Source organism: Mustela putorius, unplaced genomic scaffold, assembly GCF_011764305.1.
Source record: "Mustela putorius furo isolate JIRA1106 unplaced genomic scaffold, ASM1176430v1.1 tig00003972_pilon_pilon_pilon, whole genome shotgun sequence".
Lineage (NCBI taxonomy): Eukaryota > Metazoa > Chordata > Mammalia > Carnivora > Mustelidae > Mustela > Mustela putorius.
The window spans coordinates 11141278-11160343 of record NW_025422115.1 but is presented as its reverse complement, the minus strand read 5'-3'; the positions used below and the strand labels follow the sequence as shown (position 1 = coordinate 11160343).

The 19066-nt window shown below is 67.8% G+C and overlaps 2 protein-coding genes and 12 non-coding genes across 14 annotated transcripts; all 14 read right to left on the bottom strand.

Annotated features, from left to right (window-relative positions):
• Positions 1-55: 55 nt before the first annotated feature.
• Positions 56-136, bottom strand: LOC123389421. The gene has a single exon (XR_006604024.1). It is a non-coding gene; the product is annotated as a small nucleolar RNA SNORD115 (small nucleolar RNA).
• Positions 137-1746: 1610 nt separating this feature from the next.
• LOC123389449 lies at positions 1747-1827 on the bottom strand. Its single transcript, XR_006604050.1, has one exon. It is a non-coding gene; the product is annotated as a small nucleolar RNA SNORD115 (small nucleolar RNA).
• Positions 1828-3431: 1604 nt separating this feature from the next.
• Positions 3432-3512, bottom strand: LOC123389420. Its single transcript, XR_006604023.1, has one exon. It is a non-coding gene; the product is annotated as a small nucleolar RNA SNORD115 (small nucleolar RNA).
• Positions 3513-3689: 177 nt separating this feature from the next.
• Positions 3690-9963, bottom strand: LOC123389312 (translation initiation factor IF-2-like). Its single transcript, XM_045070698.1, has 7 exons — positions 9865-9963; positions 8619-8736; positions 8190-8234; positions 6934-7051; positions 6499-6597; positions 5248-5365; positions 3690-4862 (listed from the first exon to the last, which is right to left on the bottom strand). The coding sequence occupies exons 2-7, from the start codon at positions 8642-8644 to the stop codon at positions 4720-4722; spliced, it is 549 nt and encodes a 182-aa protein (XP_044926633.1). The 5' UTR covers positions 8645-8736; positions 9865-9963; the 3' UTR covers positions 3690-4719.
• On the bottom strand, positions 5113-5193 carry LOC123389448. Its single transcript, XR_006604049.1, has one exon. It is a non-coding gene; the product is annotated as a small nucleolar RNA SNORD115 (small nucleolar RNA).
• On the bottom strand, positions 6799-6879 carry LOC123389419. The gene has a single exon (XR_006604022.1). It is a non-coding gene; the product is annotated as a small nucleolar RNA SNORD115 (small nucleolar RNA).
• LOC123389447 lies at positions 8486-8566 on the bottom strand. The gene has a single exon (XR_006604048.1). It is a non-coding gene; the product is annotated as a small nucleolar RNA SNORD115 (small nucleolar RNA).
• On the bottom strand, positions 9865-16626 carry LOC123389313 (translation initiation factor IF-2-like). The gene is made up of 9 exons (XM_045070699.1): positions 16613-16626; positions 15366-15483; positions 14938-14982; positions 13682-13799; positions 13246-13344; positions 11990-12107; positions 11559-11603; positions 10303-10420; positions 9865-9963 (listed from the first exon to the last, which is right to left on the bottom strand). The coding sequence occupies exons 2-8, from the start codon at positions 15389-15391 to the stop codon at positions 10389-10391; spliced, it is 483 nt and encodes a 160-aa protein (XP_044926634.1). The 5' UTR covers positions 15392-15483; positions 16613-16626; the 3' UTR covers positions 9865-9963; positions 10303-10388.
• LOC123389418 lies at positions 10168-10248 on the bottom strand. Its single transcript, XR_006604021.1, has one exon. It is a non-coding gene; the product is annotated as a small nucleolar RNA SNORD115 (small nucleolar RNA).
• Positions 11854-11934, bottom strand: LOC123389446. The gene has a single exon (XR_006604047.1). It is a non-coding gene; the product is annotated as a small nucleolar RNA SNORD115 (small nucleolar RNA).
• LOC123389417 lies at positions 13544-13624 on the bottom strand. The gene has a single exon (XR_006604020.1). It is a non-coding gene; the product is annotated as a small nucleolar RNA SNORD115 (small nucleolar RNA).
• LOC123389444 lies at positions 15233-15313 on the bottom strand. The gene has a single exon (XR_006604046.1). It is a non-coding gene; the product is annotated as a small nucleolar RNA SNORD115 (small nucleolar RNA).
• Positions 16627-16916: 290 nt separating the features above from the next.
• On the bottom strand, positions 16917-16997 carry LOC123389415. Its single transcript, XR_006604019.1, has one exon. It is a non-coding gene; the product is annotated as a small nucleolar RNA SNORD115 (small nucleolar RNA).
• Positions 16998-18613: 1616 nt separating this feature from the next.
• Positions 18614-18694, bottom strand: LOC123389443. The gene has a single exon (XR_006604045.1). It is a non-coding gene; the product is annotated as a small nucleolar RNA SNORD115 (small nucleolar RNA).
• Positions 18695-19066: the final 372 nt, after the last annotated feature.

Below are 19066 nucleotides of genomic sequence, written 5' to 3'. Positions count from 1 at the left end.
CAAATGCCCCGAGGGTCTGGGGGCTGCTGCTGATCCCCGCACGGTCCCCTGCACTGGGCCTCAGCGTAATCCTATTGAGCATGATTTTTAGGTCATCATCGCTCTTCGAGACCATATGAGTTCTCATCATTGACCCAAGCAAGCCGGGGGCGACGCGTGAGGTCCCTGCCCACCCGGAACCCCTCCTCACCGAGGGGGAGCGGTCGGGACGGCGCCATGCCCCGGCGATCCGAGACACGGGCCCTTTGGGCGGGGCTGGGAGAAGCCAGACTTGGTCGTCAAGGCGAGATCCTCCCTGGGGGGACGGGGTTCTAAGGACAGAGGGAGAGGGCCAGCCGTCAGAACGGCCTGCTCTGTGGCTCGTGCCCCATGCGGCCACGATCGGTCACGCCCGGAGCCCTGGCCGCTGCTGGCCAGGCGGGTGGAGGAACGAACGACCCAAGGCTCGGAGCCGCCGCAAGCAAGGAAAAGGGCCCCGGGGAGCCGCTGTACATCCCTGGAACCTCCAGAACCTGTGGAGATCAGGGCCCCTGTGGGAACCACCCCTTGCTAAGAAAGGCCCCAGAACGTGGGCGGGAACACTAGGTTATCGAGTGCCCCCCCCCCTCCCGATGCCTCCCGGGCCCCGAGCCAACGGGGGCGGCCCCAGAACTTATGGCCAGGCAGACGCCAACCCCAGATTGGCCCGGCTGCCGTCCGTGCATCCGGGCGCTGGCACTCGCAGCCAACGTTGGCCCCCCATGCCCAGACGGTCCACGTCTGGAGAGGGAGTCGCGGGTCACGGTCTCCCGCCAGCGGAAGGCAGGGGACCAATGCCCGCCCTGCAACAGGGTCCAGAGTCTCCCCGCGTGGCGGCCCCTCCTCTGGGGGCCTGGCCCGACAGGCTCTCGCCCAATGCCCGCTGTGGCCTGGGGCTCGCCCATTCTTGCCCATGTCCAGCCAAACCATGCTCCATCGGCAGCCCAAGCAAACATCGAGGGCTGTACTTCAGCAGCCTCCCAGGCTCCCAAAGTCCTTGGGAGTCTGGTGCCTAGGGCAGGAGCTCTGCCCGCTCCAGCCCCAAGAAACATGCGCTGGGGTTGGCTCGAGCAACCGCCACTCGCTGAGGGGGACAGAAGTCCCTGACGCCAAGGGTCTCCCGACCCGTCTCCTCACGGGCGCACAGGACACAAAGGGAGGTCCAAGGAGGCCTCAGGGCCACGCGGATCTATGGCGGCATCCCCCCCGGGATCCAGTCCCGGCCAGTTCCCGCGGCCCAACGTTCGCGTTCCCTGCACCTGGGATGGCTCAAGGGAGCCTGATCACGCGCAAGCCAACGCTGTGTGGACAACGGGGGCCTCCACCCGTAGCTCAGTGGTGGAGCCAGAGCCCCGTGCCGGGACTCTGGCTTCGCGGACGACGCCCATGGCGCCTGCCGTCTCCCGCCAGGCCCAGAGTCTCCCACTCACCTGTCGTGGCCAACGCCGCGCCTACCACCTGGCGCCCAAGGCCTGCTGCAAGACACAAGGAGACAAGGGTTCCTAAGGCATGGCTCCCAGGGAGCTGTCCAGGGGAGGGGAGGGGATTCAGTCTCTAGGCCGGGTGGGCTGCCTCCACACCGCGAGGAGGGGCCCCTGACGTGCACGGGCTTTCCAGGGCAGGAGCAGGGATCCCCGGGGGATGCTTGGCCTCAAGCTCCCAAGGGCAGCGCCCCTCCAGGGCCCCGAGGCTCCGGGGGATGCTGATCCCGGCACAGACGCCTGCATTGGGCCTCAGCGTAATCCTATTGAGCATGATTTTTAGGTCATCATCGCTCTTCGAGACCATTTGAGTTGTCATCATTGACCCAAGCAGGTTGGCGGCGATGCGTGCGGTCGCGTCGCCCCCAGAACCTGCTTACCGGGGCTGCGTGGAGGACTGCGCCATGAGCCGGGGTCCTGAGACATTGGACCTGTGGGCAGGGCCGGGCCAGGCAAGACGAGCTGGTGCGGGCGATCTCCCCGCGTGTGGATGCGGTTCTGAGGAGAGACGCAGAGACCAGCTGTCCAAAAGCCCTGGTCCGGGGCACCGGCCGGACGGCCGAGGGCTACCTTTCCCAACGTCCTGGCCGGTGGGGGCCGGGCATACGGCCGACCCACGCATGGGCTGATGTGCGAGACGACGGAGCAGGGCCCAGGGCCCCAGCTGCCCTTACCAGGGCATCCCCAAACAAGGGAGATCTAGGCCCCTGTGTCAGCACCACCGTCGGCAGAACGGTCCGTGAACGTGGCACGGAGCACAGGGTTTTGGCGTGTCCCCGCTGTCACCCTTGCACGTGAGCCGAGGGGGGCGGTCAGGGACTTTTGGCCAGGACGCCGCCCACCCCCCCATGGTCCCACCTGGGAGCCAAGGATCGGAGCCCCTACCCCCGGAAGCCCAAGGTGGCTCGGGCCCACGGCTGCCCCAGGGCCGAGCTCTGAATGCCAGGTCACTGTCCACCACTACGGCCAGGCACACCACCCACCGGCTGCCCTGGGCGAGGTACCCGACTCTCGCCGTGCAGCGCCGCTTCGTCAGGACCCGGTCCCCGGTGCTTGAGAGCCTCCGGAGAGAGGCTCCGACCCAATGGCTGCAAGGGCCTGGCCCTCGCAGATTCCGCCCCGTAGCCCCGTGGAACCCGGCTGTCGCGCGAGCACAAGGAATCCTCTTGCGCTCTTCGCAAGCAGCCTGGTGGGGTCTCCAACGCCTTGGGCGTCTGCGCTGTGGGGCAGGAGCTCAGGCCTCGTCAGCCCGCGGAAACAAGCCAAGTCCCGGGCCTCGAGCAACACCCCGTGGCAGAAGATCACAGAAGCTTCTGAGACCACAAGTCTCACGTCCACTACGTCCGTAGGCCCACGAGACACGCCCAGATGGATCAGGGGGCCTCAGGGTCTCCTGATCCTATGGCGGCCACTCTGCGCTTTCCGGGTCTTGCCAGCCGCCCGGCCCACACGCTCGCGTCCCCTGCCCCTGGGATGGCTCAAGGGCACCCGCTCCCGGGGTGGCCCACGACGTCTGGACCACGAGGACCGCCACCCCAAGCCCACGGCCTGCTGCAGAGTCACTGCTGGGCTACCCGCTTCCCAAGGCGTCTCGGGCCTCCCTCCGAGCCCAGAGGCTTCCGCTCACCTCTGCTGCATGTCGACACACCGAGGACCTAGCCGGCCAGGCCCGCCGAAGGACACGAGGGGGACGAGGATGGCGAAGCCCTGGCTCCCGGGGAGCTGTCCTGGGAAGAGGATGGGGGCGGTGGGCCGGCTTGAGTGCCAGGACACCCCCCGTGGGCACGCGCAGAGGCGCCTAGGCTCCGGGCCGGGCCCAACGCGCGGAGACGCTCGCGCGTTCGTTCTCCTCTAGCGCCCAGCTGCAGCGCGCCCTCAAATGCCCCGAGGGTCTGGGGGCTGCTGCTGATCCCCGCACGGTCCCCCTGCACTGGGCCTCAGCGTAATCCTATTGAGCATGATTTTTAGGTCATCATCGCTCTTCGAGACCATATGAGTTCTCATCATTGACCCAAGCAAGCCGGGGGCGACGCGTGAGGTCCCTGCCCACCCGGAACCCCTCCTCACCGAGGGAGCGGTCGGGACGGCGCCATGCCCCGGCGATCCGAGACACGGGCCCTTTGGGCGGGGCTGGGAGAAGCCAGACTTGGTCGTCAAGGCGAGATCCTCCCTGGGGGACGGGTTTCTAAGGACAGAGGGAGAGGCCAGCCGTCAGAACGGCCTGCTCTGTGGCTCGTGCCCCATGCGGCCACGATCGGTCACGCCCGGAGCCCTGGCCGCTGCTGGCCAGGCGGGTGGAGGAACGAACGACCCAAGGCTCGGAGCCGCCGCAAGCAAGGAAAAGGGCCCCGGGGAGCCGCTGTACATCCCTGGGCCTCCAGAACCTGTGGAGATCAGGGCCCCTGTGGGAACCACCCCTTGCTAAGAAAGGCCCCAGAACGTGGGCGGGAACACTAGGTTATCGAGTGCCCCCCCCCCTCCCGATGCCTCCCGGGCCCCGAGCCAACGGGGGCGGCCCCAGAACTTATGGCCAGGCAGACGCCAACCCCAGATTGGCCCGGCTGCCGTCCGTGCATCCGGGCGCTGGCACTCGCAGCCAACGTTGGCCCCCATGCCCAGACGGTCCACGTCTGGAGAGGGAGTCGCGGGTCACGGTCTCCCGCCAGCGGAAGGCAGGGGACCAATGCCCGCCCTGCAACAGGGTCCAGAGTCTCCCCGCGTGGCGGCCCCTCCTCTGGGGGCCTGGCCCGACAGGCTCTCGCCCAATGCCCGCTGTGGCCTGGGGCTCGCCCATTCTTGCCCATGTCCAGCCAAACCATGCTCCATCGGCAGCCCAAGCAAACATCGAGGGCTGTACTTCAGCAGCCTCCCAGGCTCCCAAAGTCCTTGGGAGTCTGGTGCCTAGGGCAGGAGCTCTGCCCGCTCCAGCCCCAAGAAACATGCGCTGGGGTTGGCTCGAGCAACCGCCACTCGCTGAGGGGGACAGAAGTCCCTGACGCCAAGGGTCTCCCGACCCGTCTCCTCACGGGCGCACAGGACACAAAGGGAGGTCCAAGGAGGCCTCAGGGCCACGCGGATCTATGGCGGCATCCCCCCGGGATCCAGTCCCGGCCAGTTCCCGCGGCCCAACGTTCGCGTTCCCTGCACCTGGGATGGCTCAAGGGAGCCTGATCACGCGCAAGCCAACGCTGTGTGGACAACGGGGGCCTCCACCCGTAGCTCAGTGGTGGAGCCAGAGCCCCGTGCCGGGACTCTGGCTTCGCGGACGACGCCCATGGCGCCTGCCGTCTCCCGCCAGGCCCAGAGTCTCCCACTCACCTGTCGTGGCCAACGCCGCGCCTACCACCTGGCGCCCAAGGCCTGCTGCAAGACACAAGGAGACAAGGGTTCCTAAGGCATGGCTCCCAGGGAGCTGTCCAGGGGAGGGGAGGGGATTCAGTCTCTAGGCCGGGTGGGCTGCCTCCACACCGCGAGGGGCCCCTGACGTGCACGGGCTTTCCAGGGCAGGAGCAGGGATCCCCGGGGGATGCTTGGCCTCAAGCTCCCAAGGGCAGCGCCCCTCCAGGGCCCCGAGGCTCCGGGGGATGCTGATCCCGGCACAGACGCCTGCATTGGGCCTCAGCGTAATCCTATTGAGCATGATTTTTAGGTCATCATCGCTCTTCGAGACCATTTGAGTTGTCATCATTGACCCAAGCAGGTTGGCGGCGATGCGTGCGGTCGCGTCGCCCCCCCAGAACCTGCTTACCGGGGCTGCGTGGAGGACTGCGCCATGAGCCGGGGTCCTGAGACATTGGACCTGTGGGCAGGGCCGGGCCAGGCAAGACGAGCTGGTGCGGGCGATCTCCCCGCGTGTGGATGCGGTTCTGAGGAGAGACGCAGAGACCAGCTGTCCAAAAGCCCTGGTCCGGGGCACCGGCCGGACGGCCGAGGGCTACCTTTCCCAACGTCCTGGCCGGTGGGGGCCGGGCATACGGCCGACCCACGCATGGCTGATGTGCGAGACGACGGAGCAGGGCCCAGGGCCCCAGCTGCCCTTACCAGGGCATCCCCAAACAAGGGAGATCTAGGCCCCTGTGTCAGCACCACCGTCGGCAGAACGGTCCGTGAACGTGGCACGGAGCACAGGGTTTTGGCGTGTCCCCGCTGTCACCCTTGCACGTGAGCCGAGGGGGGCGGTCAGGGACTTTTGGCCAGGACGCCGCCCACCCCCCCATGGTCCCACCTGGGAGCCAAGGATCGGAGCCCCTACCCCGGAAGCCCAAGGTGGCTCGGGCCCACGGCTGCCCCAGGGCCGAGCTCTGAATGCCAGGTCACTGTCCACCACTACGGCCAGGCACACCACCCACCGGCTGCCCTGGGCGAGGTACCCGACTCTCGCCGTGCAGCGCCGCTTCGTCAGGACCCGGTCCCCGGTGCTTGAGAGCCTCCGGAGAGAGGCTCCGACCCAATGGCTGCAAGGGCCTGGCCCTCGCAGATTCCGCCCCGTAGCCCCGTGGAACCCGGCTGTCGCGCGAGCACAAGGAATCCTCTTGCGCTCTTCGCAAGCAGCCTGGTGGGGTCTCCAACGCCTTGGGCGTCTGCGCTGTGGGGCAGGAGCTCAGGCCTCGTCAGCCCGCGGAAACAAGCCAAGTCCCGGGCCTCGAGCAACACCCCGTGGCAGAAGATCACAGAAGCTTCTGAGACCACAAGTCTCACGTCCACTACGTCCGTAGGCCCACGAGACACGCCCAGATGGATCAGGGGGCCTCAGGGTCTCCTGATCCTATGGCGGCCACTCTGCGCTTTCCGGGTCTTGCCAGCCGCCCGGCCCCACGCTCTCGCGTCCCCTGCCCCTGGGATGGCTCAAGGGCACCCGCTCCCGGGGTGGCCCACGACGTCTGGACCACGAGGACCGCGCCACCCCAAGCCCACGGCCTGCTGCAGAGTCACTGCTGGGCTACCCCCCGCTTCCCAAGGCGTCTCGGGCCTCCCTCCGAGCCCAGAGGCTTCCGCTCACCTCTGCTGCATGTCGACACACCGAGGACCTAGCCGGCCAGGCCCGCCGAAGGACACGAGGGGACGAGGATGGCGAAGCCCTGGCTCCCGGGGAGCTGTCCTGGGAAGAGGATGGGGGCGGTGGGCCGGCTTGAGTGCCAGGACACCCCCGTGGGCACGCGCAGAGGCGCCTAGGCTCCGGGCCCAACGCGCGGGAGACGCTCGCGCGTTCGTTCTCCTCTCTAGCGCCCAGCTGCAGCGCGCCCTCAAATGCCCCGAGGGTCTGGGGGCTGCTGCTGATCCCCGCACGGTCCCCTGCACTGGGCCTCAGCGTAATCCTATTGAGCATGATTTTTAGGTCATCATCGCTCTTCGAGACCATATGAGTTCTCATCATTGACCCAAGCAAGCCGGGGGCGACGCGTGAGGTCCCTGCCCACCCGGAACCCCTCCTCACCGAGGGAGCGGTCGGGACGGCGCCATGCCCCGGCGATCCGAGACACGGGCCCTTTGGGCGGGGCTGGGAGAAGCCAGACTTGGTCGTCAAGGCGAGATCCTCCCTGGGGGACGGGGTTCTAAGGACAGAGGGAGAGGCCAGCCGTCAGAACGGCCTGCTCTGTGGCTCGTGCCCCATGCGGCCACGATCGGTCACGCCCGGAGCCCTGGCCGCTGCTGGCCAGGCGGGTGGAGGAACGAACGACCCAAGGCTCGGAGCCGCCGCAAGCAAGGAAAAGGGCCCCGGGGAGCCGCTGTACATCCCTGGAACCTCCAGAACCTGTGGAGATCAGGGCCCCTGTGGGAACCACCCCTTGCTAAGAAAGGCCCCAGAAACGTGGGCGGGAACACTAGGTTATCGAGTGCCCCCCCCCCCCTCCCGATGCCTCCCGGGCCCCCCCAACAACGGGGGCGGCCCCAGAACTTATGGCCAGGCAGACGCCAACCCCAGATTGGCCCGGCTGCCGTCCGTGCATCCGGGCGCTGGCACTCGCAGCCAACGTTGGCCCCCATGCCCAGACGGTCCACGTCTGGAGAGGGAGTCGCGGGTCACGGTCTCCCGCCAGCGGAAGGCAGGGGACCAATGCCCGCCCTGCAACAGGGTCCAGAGTCTCCCCGCGTGGCGGCCCCTCCTCTGGGGGCCTGGCCCGACAGGCTCTCGCCCAATGCCCGCTGTGGCCTGGGGCTCGCCCATTCTTGCCCATGTCCAGCCAAACCATGCTCCATCGGCAGCCCAAGCAAACATCGAGGGCTGTACTTCAGCAGCCTCCCAGGCTCCCAAAGTCCTTGGGAGTCTGGTGCCTAGGGCAGGAGCTCTGCCCGCTCCAGCCCCAAGAAACATGCGCTGGGGTTGGCTCGAGCAACCGCCACTCGCTGAGGGGGACAGAAGTCCCTGACGCCAAGGGTCTCCCGACCCGTCTCCTCACGGGCGCACAGGACACAAAGGGAGGTCCAAGGAGGCCTCAGGGCCACGCGGATCTATGGCGGCATCCCCCCGGGATCCAGTCCCGGCCAGTTCCCGCGGCCCAACGTTCGCGTTCCCTGCACCTGGGATGGCTCAAGGGAGCCTGATCACGCGCAAGCCAACGCTGTGTGGACAACGGGGGCCTCCACCCGTAGCTCAGTGGTGGAGCCAGAGCCCCGTGCCGGGACTCTGGCTTCGCGGACGACGCCCATGGCGCCTGCCGTCTCCCGCCAGGCCCAGAGTCTCCCACTCACCTGTCGTGGCCAACGCCGCGCCTACCACCTGGCGCCCAAGGCCTGCTGCAAGACACAAGGAGACAAGGGTTCCTAAGGCATGGCTCCCAGGGAGCTGTCCAGGGGAGGGGAGGGGATTCAGTCTCTAGGCCGGGTGGGCTGCCTCCACACCGCGGAGGGGCCCCTGACGTGCACGGGCTTTCCAGGGCAGGAGCAGGGATCCCCGGGGGATGCTTGGCCTCAAGCTCCCAAGGGCAGCGCCCCTCCAGGGCCCCGAGGCTCCGGGGGATGCTGATCCCGGCACAGACGCCTGCATTGGGCCTCAGCGTAATCCTATTGAGCATGATTTTTAGGTCATCATCGCTCTTCGAGACCATTTGAGTTGTCATCATTGACCCAAGCAGGTTGGCGGCGATGCGTGCGGTCGCGTCGCCCCCAGAACCTGCTTACCGGGGCTGCGTGGAGGACTGCGCCATGAGCCGGGGTCCTGAGACATTGGACCTGTGGGCAGGGCCGGGCCAGGCAAGACGAGCTGGTGCGGGCGATCTCCCCGCGTGTGGATGCGGTTCTGAGGAGAGACGCAGAGACCAGCTGTCCAAAAGCCCTGGTCCGGGGCACCGGCCGGACGGCCGAGGGCTACCTTTCCCAACGTCCTGGCCGGTGGGGGCCGGGCATACGGCCGACCCACGCATGGCTGATGTGCGAGACGACGGAGCAGGGCCCAGGGCCCCAGCTGCCCTTACCAGGGCATCCCCAAACAAGGGAGATCTAGGCCCCTGTGTCAGCACCACCGTCGGCAGAACGGTCCGTGAACGTGGCACGGAGCACAGGGTTTTGGCGTGTCCCCGCTGTCACCCTTGCACGTGAGCCGAGGGGGGCGGTCAGGGACTTTTGGCCAGGACGCCGCCCACCCCCCCCATGGTCCCACCTGGGAGCCAAGGATCGGAGCCCCTACCCCGGAAGCCCAAGGTGGCTCGGGCCCACGGCTGCCCCAGGGCCGAGCTCTGAATGCCAGGTCACTGTCCACCACTACGGCCAGGCACACCACCCACCGGCTGCCCTGGGCGAGGTACCCGACTCTCGCCGTGCAGCGCCGCTTCGTCAGGACCCGGTCCCCGGTGCTTGAGAGCCTCCGGAGAGAGGCTCCGACCCAATGGCTGCAAGGGCCTGGCCCTCGCAGATTCCGCCCCGTAGCCCCGTGGAACCCGGCTGTCGCGCGAGCACAAGGAATCCTCTTGCGCTCTTCGCAAGCAGCCTGGTGGGGTCTCCAACGCCTTGGGCGTCTGCGCTGTGGGGCAGGAGCTCAGGCCTCGTCAGCCCGCGGAAACAAGCCAAGTCCCGGGCCTCGAGCAACACCCCGTGGCAGAAGATCACAGAAGCTTCTGAGACCACAAGTCTCACGTCCACTACGTCCGTAGGCCCACGAGACACGCCCAGATGGATCAGGGGGCCTCAGGGTCTCCTGATCCTATGGCGGCCACTCTGCGCTTTCCGGGTCTTGCCAGCCGCCCGGCCCCACGCTCGCGTCCCCTGCCCCTGGGATGGCTCAAGGGCACCCGCTCCCGGGGTGGCCCACGACGTCTGGACCACGAGGACCGCCACCCCCAAGCCCACGGCCTGCTGCAGAGTCACTGCTGGGCTACCCGCTTCCCAAGGCGTCTCGGGCCTCCCTCCGAGCCCAGAGGCTTCCGCTCACCTCTGCTGCATGTCGACACACCGAGGACCTAGCCGGCCAGGCCCGCCGAAGGACACGAGGGGACGAGGATGGCGAAGCCCTGGCTCCCGGGGAGCTGTCCTGGGAAGAGGATGATGGGGGCGGTGGGCCGGCTTGAGTGCCAGGACACCCCGTGGGCACGCGCAGAGGCGCCTAGGCTCCGGGCCCAACGCGCGGAGACGCTCGCTCGCGCGTTCGTTCTCCTCTAGCGCCCAGCTGCAGCGCGCCCTCAAATGCCCCGAGGGTCTGGGGGCTGCTGCTGATCCCCGCACGGTCCCCTGCACTGGGCCTCAGCGTAATCCTATTGAGCATGATTTTTAGGTCATCATCGCTCTTCGAGACCATATGAGTTCTCATCATTGACCCAAGCAAGCCGGGGGCGACGCGTGAGGTCCCTGCCCACCCGGAACCCCTCCTCACCGAGGGAGCGGTCGGGACGGCGCCATGCCCCGGCGATCCGAGACACGGGCCCTTTGGGCGGGGCTGGGAGAAGCCAGACTTGGTCGTCAAGGCGAGATCCTCCCTGGGGGACGGGGTTCTAAGGACAGAGGGAGAGGCCAGCCGTCAGAACGGCCTGCTCTGTGGCTCGTGCCCCATGCGGCCACGATCGGTCACGCCCGGAGCCCTGGCCGCTGCTGGCCAGGCGGGTGGAGGAACGAACGACCCAAGGCTCGGAGCCGCCGCAAGCAAGGAAAAGGGCCCCGGGGAGCCGCTGTACACATCCCTGGAACCTCCAGAACCTGTGGAGATCAGGGCCCCTGTGGGAACCACCCCTTGCTAAGAAAGGCCCCAGAACGTGGGCGGGAACACTAGGTTATCGAGTGCCCCCCCCCCCCCCCCGATGCCTCCCGGGCCCCGAGCCAACGGGGGCGGCCCCAGAACTTATGGCCAGGCAGACGCCAACCCCAGATTGGCCCGGCTGCCGTCCGTGCATCCGGGCGCTGGCACTCGCAGCCAACGTTGGCCCCCATGCCCAGACGGTCCACGTCTGGAGAGGGAGTCGCGGGTCACGGTCTCCCGCCAGCGGAAGGCAGGGGACCAATGCCCGCCCTGCAACAGGGTCCAGAGTCTCCCCGCGTGGCGGCCCCTCCTCTGGGGGCCTGGCCCGACAGGCTCTCGCCCAATGCCCGCTGTGGCCTGGGGCTCGCCCATTCTTGCCCATGTCCAGCCAAACCATGCTCCATCGGCAGCCCAAGCAAACATCGAGGGCTGTACTTCAGCAGCCTCCCAGGCTCCCAAAGTCCTTGGGAGTCTGGTGCCTAGGGCAGGAGCTCTGCCCGCTCCAGCCCCAAGAAACATGCGCTGGGGTTGGCTCGAGCAACCGCCACTCGCTGAGGGGGACAGAAGTCCCTGACGCCAAGGGTCTCCCGACCCGTCTCCTCACGGGCGCACAGGACACAAAGGGAGGTCCAAGGAGGCCTCAGGGCCACGCGGATCTATGGCGGCATCCCCCCGGGATCCAGTCCCGGCCAGTTCCCGCGGCCCAACGTTCGCGTTCCCTGCACCTGGGATGGCTCAAGGGAGCCTGATCACGCGCAAGCCAACGCTGTGTGGACAACGGGGGCCTCCACCCGTAGCTCAGTGGTGGAGCCAGAGCCCCGTGCCGGGACTCTGGCTTCGCGGACGACGCCCATGGCGCCTGCCGTCTCCCGCCAGGCCCAGAGTCTCCCACTCACCTGTCGTGGCCAACGCCGCGCCTACCACCTGGCGCCCAAGGCCTGCTGCAAGACACAAGGAGACAAGGGTTCCTAAGGCATGGCTCCCAGGGAGCTGTCCAGGGGAGGGGAGGGGATTCAGTCTCTAGGCCGGGTGGGCTGCCTCCACACCGCGAGGGGCCCCTGACGTGCACGGGCTTTCCAGGGCAGGAGCAGGGATCCCCGGGGGATGCTTGGCCTCAAGCTCCCAAGGGCAGCGCCCCTCCAGGGCCCCGAGGCTCCGGGGGATGCTGATCCCGGCACAGACGCCTGCATTGGGCCTCAGCGTAATCCTATTGAGCATGATTTTTAGGTCATCATCGCTCTTCGAGACCATTTGAGTTGTCATCATTGACCCAAGCAGGTTGGCGGCGATGCGTGCGGTCGCGTCGCGTCCCCCAGAACCTGCTTACCGGGGCTGCGTGGAGGACTGCGCCATGAGCCGGGGTCCTGAGACATTGGACCTGTGGGCAGGGCCGGGCCAGGCAAGACGAGCTGGTGCGGGCGATCTCCCCGCGTGTGGATGCGGTTCTGAGGAGAGACGCAGAGACCAGCTGTCCAAAAGCCCTGGTCCGGGGCACCGGCCGGACGGCCGAGGGCTACCTTTCCCAACGTCCTGGCCGGTGGGGGCCGGGCATACGGCCGACCCACGCATGGCTGATGTGCGAGACGACGGAGCAGGGCCCAGGGCCCCAGCTGCCCTTACCAGGGCATCCCCAAACAAGGGAGATCTAGGCCCCTGTGTCAGCACCACCGTCGGCAGAACGGTCCGTGAACGTGGCACGGAGCACAGGGTTTTGGCGTGTCCCCGCTGTCACCCTTGCACGTGAGCCGAGGGGGGCGGTCAGGGACTTTTGGCCAGGACGCCGCCCACCCCCCCATGGTCCCACCTGGGAGCCAAGGATCGGAGCCCCTACCCCGGAAGCCCAAGGTGGCTCGGGCCCACGGCTGCCCCAGGGCCGAGCTCTGAATGCCAGGTCACTGTCCACCACTACGGCCAGGCACACACCACCCACCGGCTGCCCTGGGCGAGGTACCCGACTCTCTCGCCGTGCAGCGCCGCTTCGTCAGGACCCCGGTCCCCGGTGCTTGAGAGCCTCCGGAGAGAGGCTCCGACCCAATGGCTGCAAGGGCCTGGCCCTCGCAGATTCCGCCCCGTAGCCCCGTGGAACCCGGCTGTCGCGCGAGCACAAGGAATCCTCTTGCGCTCTTCGCAAGCAGCCTGGTGGGGTCTCCAACGCCTTGGGCGTCTGCGCTGTGGGGCAGGAGCTCAGGCCTCGTCAGCCCGCGGAAAACAAGCCAAGTCCCGGGCCTCGAGCAACACCCCCCCGTGGTGCAGAAGATCACAGAAGCTTCTGAGACCACAAGTCTCACGTCCACTACGTCCGTAGGCCCACGAGACACGCCCAGATGGATCAGGGGGCCTCAGGGTCTCCTGATCCTATGGCGGCCACTCTGCGCTTTCCGGGTCTTGCCAGCCGCCCGGCCCCACGCTCGCGTCCCCTGCCCCTGGGATGGCTCAAGGGCACCCGCTCCCGGGGTGGCCCACGACGTCTGGACCACGAGGACCGCCACCCCCAAGCCCACGGCCTGCTGCAGAGTCACTGCTGGGCTACCCGCTTCCCAAGGCGTCTCGGGCCTCCCTCCGAGCCCAGAGGCTTCCGCTCACCTCTGCTGCATGTCGACACACCGAGGACCTAGCCGGCCAGGCCCGCCGAAGGACACGAGGGGACGAGGATGGCGAAGCCCTGGCTCCCGGGGAGCTGTCCTGGGAAGAGGATGGGGGCGGTGGGCCGGCTTGAGTGCCAGGACACCCCCCGTGGGCACGCGCAGAGGCGCCTAGGCTCCGGGCCCAACGCGCGGAGACGCTCGCGCGTTCGTTCTCCTCTAGCGCCCAGCTGCAGCGCGCCCTCAAATGCCCCGAGGGTCTGGGGGCTGCTGCTGATCCCCGCACGGTCCCCTGCACTGGGCCTCAGCGTAATCCTATTGAGCATGATTTTTAGGTCATCATCGCTCTTCGAGACCATATGAGTTCTCATCATTGACCCAAGCAAGCCGGGGGACGCGACGCGTGAGGTCCCTGCCCACCCGGAACCCCTCCTCACCGAGGGAGCGGTCGGGACGGCGCCATGCCCCGGCGATCCGAGACACGGGCCCTTTGGGCGGGGCTGGGAGAAGCCAGACTTGGTCGTCAAGGCGAGATCCTCCCTGGGGGACGGGGTTCTAAGGACAGAGGGAGAGGCCAGCCGTCAGAACGGCCTGCTCTGTGGCTCGTGCCCCATGCGGCCACGATCGGTCACGCCCGGAGCCCTGGCCGCTGCTGGCCAGGCGGGTGGAGGAACGAACGACCCAAGGCTCGGAGCCGCCGCAAGCAAGGAAAAGGGCCCCGGGGAGCCGCTGTACATCCCTGGAACCTCCAGAACCTGTGGAGATCAGGGCCCCTGTGGGAACCACCCCTTGCTAAGAAAGGCCCCAGAACGTGGGCGGGAACACTAGGTTATCGAGTGCCCCCCCCCCTCCCGATGCCTCCCGGGCCCCGAGCCAACGGGGGCGGCCCCAGAACTTATGGCCAGGCAGACGCCAACCCCAGATTGGCCCGGCTGCCGTCCGTGCATCCGGGGCGCGCTGGCACTCGCAGCCAACGTTGGCCCCCATGCCCAGACGGTCCACGTCTGGAGAGGGAGTCGCGGGTCACGGTCTCCCCGCCAGCGGAAGGCAGGGGACCAATGCCCGCCCTGCAACAGGGTCCAGAGTCTCCCCGCGTGGCGGCCCCTCCTCTGGGGGCCTGGCCCGACAGGCTCTCGCCCAATGTCCGCTGTGGCCTGGGGCTCGCCCATTCTTGCCCATGTCCAGCCAAACCATGCTCCATCGGCAGCCCAAGCAAACATCGAGGGCTGTACTTCAGCAGCCTCCCAGGCTCCCAAAGTCCTTGGGAGTCTGGTGCCTAGGGCAGGAGCTCTGCCCGCTCCAGCCCCAAGAAACATGCGCTGGGGTTGGCTCGAGCAACCGCCACTCGCTGAGGGGGACAGAAGTCCCTGACGCCAAGGGTCTCCCGACCCGTCTCCTCACGGGCGCACAGGACACAAAGGGAGGTCCAAGGAGGCCTCAGGGCCACGCGGATCTATGGCGGCATCCCCCCGGGATCCAGTCCCGGCCAGTTCCCGCGGCCCAACGTTCGCGTTCCCTGCACCTGGGATGGCTCAAGGGAGCCTGATCACGCGCAAGCCAACGCTGTGTGGACAACGGGGGCCTCCACCCGTAGCTCAGTGGTGGAGCCAGAGCCCCGTGCCGGGACTCTGGCTTCGCGGACGACGCCCATGGCGCCTGCCGTCTCCCGCCAGGCCCAGAGTCTCCCACTCACCTGTCGTGGCCAACGCCGCGCCTACCACCTGGCGCCCAAGGCCTGCTGCAAGACACAAGGAGACAAGGGTTCCTAAGGCATGGCTCCCAGGGAGCTGTCCAGGGGAGGGGAGGGGATTCAGTCTCTAGGCCGGGTGGGCTGCCTCCACACCGCGAGGGGCCCCTGACGTGCACGGGCTTTCCAGGGCAGGAGCAGGGATCCCCGGGGGATGCTTGGCCTCAAGCTCCCAAGGGCAGCGCCCCTCCAGGGCCCCGAGGCTCCGGGGGATGCTGATCCCGGCACAGACGCCTGCATTGGGCCTCAGCGTAATCCTATTGAGCATGATTTTTAGGTCATCATCGCTCTTCGAGACCATTTGAGTTGTCATCATTGACCCAAGCAGGTTGGCGGCGATGCGTGCGGTCGCGTCGCCCCCAGAACCTGCTTACCGGGGCTGCGTGGAGGACTGCGCCATGAGCCGGGGTCCTGAGACATTGGACCTGTGGGCAGGGCCGGGCCAGGCAAGACGAGCTGGTGCGGGCGATCTCCCCGCGTGTGGATGCGGTTCTGAGGAGAGACGCAGAGACCAGCTGTCCAAAAGCCCTGGTCCGGGGCACCGGCCGGACGGCCGAGGGCTACCTTTCCCAACGTCCTGGCCGGTGGGGGCCGGGCATACGGCCGACCCACGCATGGCTGATGTGCGAGACGACGGAGCAGGGCCCAGGGCCCCAGCTGCCCTTACCAGGGCATCCCCAAACAAGGGAGATCTAGGCCCCTGTGTCAGCACCACCGTCGGCAGAACGGTCCGTGAACGTGGCACGGAGCACAGGTTTTTTGGCGTGTCCCCGCTGTCTCCCTTGCACGTGAGCCGAGGGGGGCGGTCAGGGACTTTTGGCCAGGACGCCGCCCACCCACCCATGGTCCCACCTGGGAGCCAAGGATCGGAGCCCCTACCCCGGAAGCCCAAGGTGGCTCGGGCCCACGGCTGCCCCAGGGCCGAGCTCTGAATGCCAGGTCACTGTCCACCACTACGGCCAGGCACACCACCCACCGGCTGCCCTGGGCGAGGTACCCGACTCTCGCCGTGCAGCGCCGCTTCGTCAGGACCCGGTCCCCGGTGCTTGAGAGCCTCCGGAGAGAGGCTCCGACCCAATGGCTGCAAGGGCCTGGCCCTCGCAGATTCCGCCCCGTAGCCCCGTGGAACCCGGCTGTCGCGCGAGCACAAGGAATCCTCTTGCGCTCTTCGCAAGCAGCCTGGTGGGGTCTCCAACGCCTTGGGCGTCTGCGCTGTGGGGCAGGAGCTCAGGCCTCGTCAGCCCGCGGAAACAAGCCAAGTCCCGGGCCTCGAGCAACACACCCCGTGGCAGAAGATCACAGAAGCTTCTGAGACCACAAGTCTCACGTCCACTACGTCCGTAGGCCCACGAGACACGCCCAGATGGATCAGGGGGCCTCAGGGTCTCCTGATCCTATGGCGGCCACTCTGCGCTTTCCGGGTCTTGCCAGCCGCCCGGCCCCACGCTCGCGTCCCCTGCCCCTGGGATGGCTCAAGGGCACCCGCTCCCGGGGTGGCCCACGACGTCTGGACCACGAGGACCGCCACCCCAAGCCCACGGCCTGCTGCAGAGTCACTGCTGGGCTACCCGCTTCCCAAGGCGTCTCGGGCCTCCCTCCGAGCCCAGAGGCTTCCGCTCACCTCTGCTGCATGTCGACACACACCGAGGACCTAGCCGGCCAGGCCCGCCGAAGGACACGAGGGGACGAGGATGGCGAAGCCCTGGCTCCCGGGGAGCTGTCCTGGGAAGAGGATGGGGGCGGTGGGCCGGCTTGAGTGCCAGGACACCCCCCGTGGGCACGCGCAGAGGCGCCTAGGCTCCGGGCCCAACGCGCGGAGACGCTCGCGCGTTCGTTCGTCCTCCTCTAGCGCCCAGCTGCAGCGCGCCCTCAAATGCCCCGAGGGTCTGGGGGCTGCTGCTGATCCCCGCACGGTCCCCTGCACTGGGCCTCAGCGTAATCCTATTGAGCATGATTTTTAGGTCATCATCGCTCTTCGAGACCATATGAGTTCTCATCATTGACCCAAGCAAGCCGGGGGCGACGCGTGAGGTCCCTGCCCACCCGGAACCCCTCCTCACCGAGGGAGCGGTCGGGACGGCGCCATGCCCCGGCGATCCGAGACACGGGCCCTTTGGGCGGGGCTGGGGGAGAAGCCAGACTTGGTCGTCAAGGCGAGATCCTCCCTGGGGGACGGGGTTCTAAGGACAGAGGGAGAGGCCAGCCGTCAGAACGGCCTGCTCTGTGGCTCGTGCCCCATGCGGCCACGATCGGTCACGCCCGGAGCCCTGGCCGCTGCTGGCCAGGCGGGTGGAGGAACGAACGACCCAAGGCTCGGAGCCGCCGCAAGCAAGGAAAAGGGCCCCGGGGAGCCGCTGTACATCCCTGGAACCTCCAGAACCTGTGGAGATCAGGGCCCCTGTGGGAACCACCCCTTGCTAAGAAAGGCCCCAGAACGTGGGCGGGAACACTAGGTTATCGAGTGCCCCCCCCCCCCTCCCGATGCCTCCCGGGCCCCGAGCCAACGGGGGCGGCCCCAGAACTTATGGCCAGGCAGACGCCAACCCCAGATTGGCCCGGCTGCCGTCCGTGCATCCGGGCGCTGGCACTCGCAGCCAACGTTGGCCCCCATGCCCAGACGGTCCACGTCTGGAGAGGGAGTCGCGGGTCACGGTCTCCCCCCGCCAGCGGAAGGCAGGGGACCAATGCCCGCCCCTGCAACAGGGTCCAGAGTCTCCCCGCGTGGCGGCCCCTCCTCTGGGGGCCTGGCCCCGACAGGCTCTCGCCCAATGTCCGCTGTGGCCTGGGGCTCGCCCATTCTTGCCCATGTCCAGCCAAACCATGCTCCATCGGCAGCCCAAGCAAACATCGAGGGCTGTACTTCAGCAGCCTCCCAGGCTCCCAAAGTCCTTGGGAGTCTGGTGCCTAGGGCAGGAGCTCTGCCCGCTCCAGCCCCAAGAAACATGCGCTGGGGTTGGCTCGAGCAACCGCCACTCGCTGAGGGGGACAGAAGTCCCTGACGCCAAGGGTCTCCCGACCCGTCTCCTCACGGGCGCACAGGACACAAAGGGAGGTCCAAGGAGGCCTCAGGGCCACGCGGATCTATGGCGGCATCCCCCCGGGATCCAGTCCCGGCCAGTTCCCGCGGCCCAACGTTCGCGTTCCCTGCACCTGGGATGGCTCAAGGGAGCCTGATCACGCGCAAGCCAACGCTGTGTGGACAACGGGGGGCCTCCACCCGTAGCTCAGTGGTGGAGCCAGAGCCCCGTGCCGGGACTCTGGCTTCGCGGACGACGCCCATGGCGCCTGCCGTCTCCCGCCAGGCCCAGAGTCTCCCACTCACCTGTCGTGGCCAACGCCGCGCCTACCACCTGGCGCCCAAGGCCTGCTGCAAGACACAAGGAGACAAGGGTTCCTAAGGCATGGCTCCCAGGGAGCTGTCCAGGGGAGGGGAGGGGATTCAGTCTCTAGGCCGGGTGGGCTGCCTCCACACCGCGAGGGGCCCCCTGACGTGCACGGGCTTTCCAGGGCAGGAGCAGGGATCCCCGGGGGATGCTTGGCTTGGCTCAAGCTCCCAAGGGCAGCGCCCCTCCAGGGCCCCGAGGCTCCGGGGGATGCTGATCCCGGCACAGACGCCTGCATTGGGCCTCAGCGTAATCCTATTGAGCATGATTTTTAGGTCATCATCGCTCTTCGAGACCATTTGAGTTGTCATCATTGACCCAAGCAGCAGGTTGGCGGCGATGCGTGCGGTCGCGTCGCCCCCAGAACCTGCTTACCGGGGCTGCGTGGAGGACTGCGCCATGAGCCGGGGTCCTGAGACATTGGACCTGTGGGCAGGGCCGGGCCAGGCAAGACGAGCTGGTGCGGGCGATCTCCCCGCGTGTGGATGCGGTTCTGAGGAGAGACGCAGAGACCAGCTGTCCAAAAGCCCTGGTCCGGGGCACCGGCCGGACGGCCGAGGGCTACCTTTCCCAACGTCCTGGCCGGTGGGGGCCGGGCATACGGCCGACCCACGCATGGCTGATGTGCGAGACGACGGAGCAGGGCCCCAGGGCCCCCAGCTGCCCTTACCAGGGCATCCCCAAACAAGGGA

What these genes read in the sequence shown, in the direction of transcription:
- LOC123389312 (XM_045070698.1), bottom strand. Translation starts at nt 8,644, where the DNA reads ATGGCGCAGTCCTCCACGCAGCCCCG. An exon ending in CAGTCCTCCACGCAGCCCCG is followed by an intron (nt 8,235 to 8,618) that starts GTAAGCAGGTTC and finishes TGTGTCTTGCAG; the next exon opens with CAGGCCTTGGGCGCCAGGTG. An exon ending in CGCGGCGTTGGCCACGACAG is followed by an intron (nt 7,052 to 8,189) that starts GTGAGTGGGAGA and finishes CTCTGTCCTTAG; the next exon opens with AACCCCGTCCCCCAGGGAGG.
- LOC123389313 (XM_045070699.1), bottom strand. Translation starts at nt 15,391, where the DNA reads ATGGCGCAGTCCTCCACGCAGCCCCG. An exon ending in CAGTCCTCCACGCAGCCCCG is followed by an intron (nt 14,983 to 15,365) that starts GTAAGCAGGTTC and finishes TGTGTCTTGCAG; the next exon opens with CAGGCCTTGGGCGCCAGGTG. An exon ending in CAGTCCTCCACGCAGCCCCG is followed by an intron (nt 11,604 to 11,989) that starts GTAAGCAGGTTC and finishes TGTGTCTTGCAG; the next exon opens with CAGGCCTTGGGCGCCAGGTG.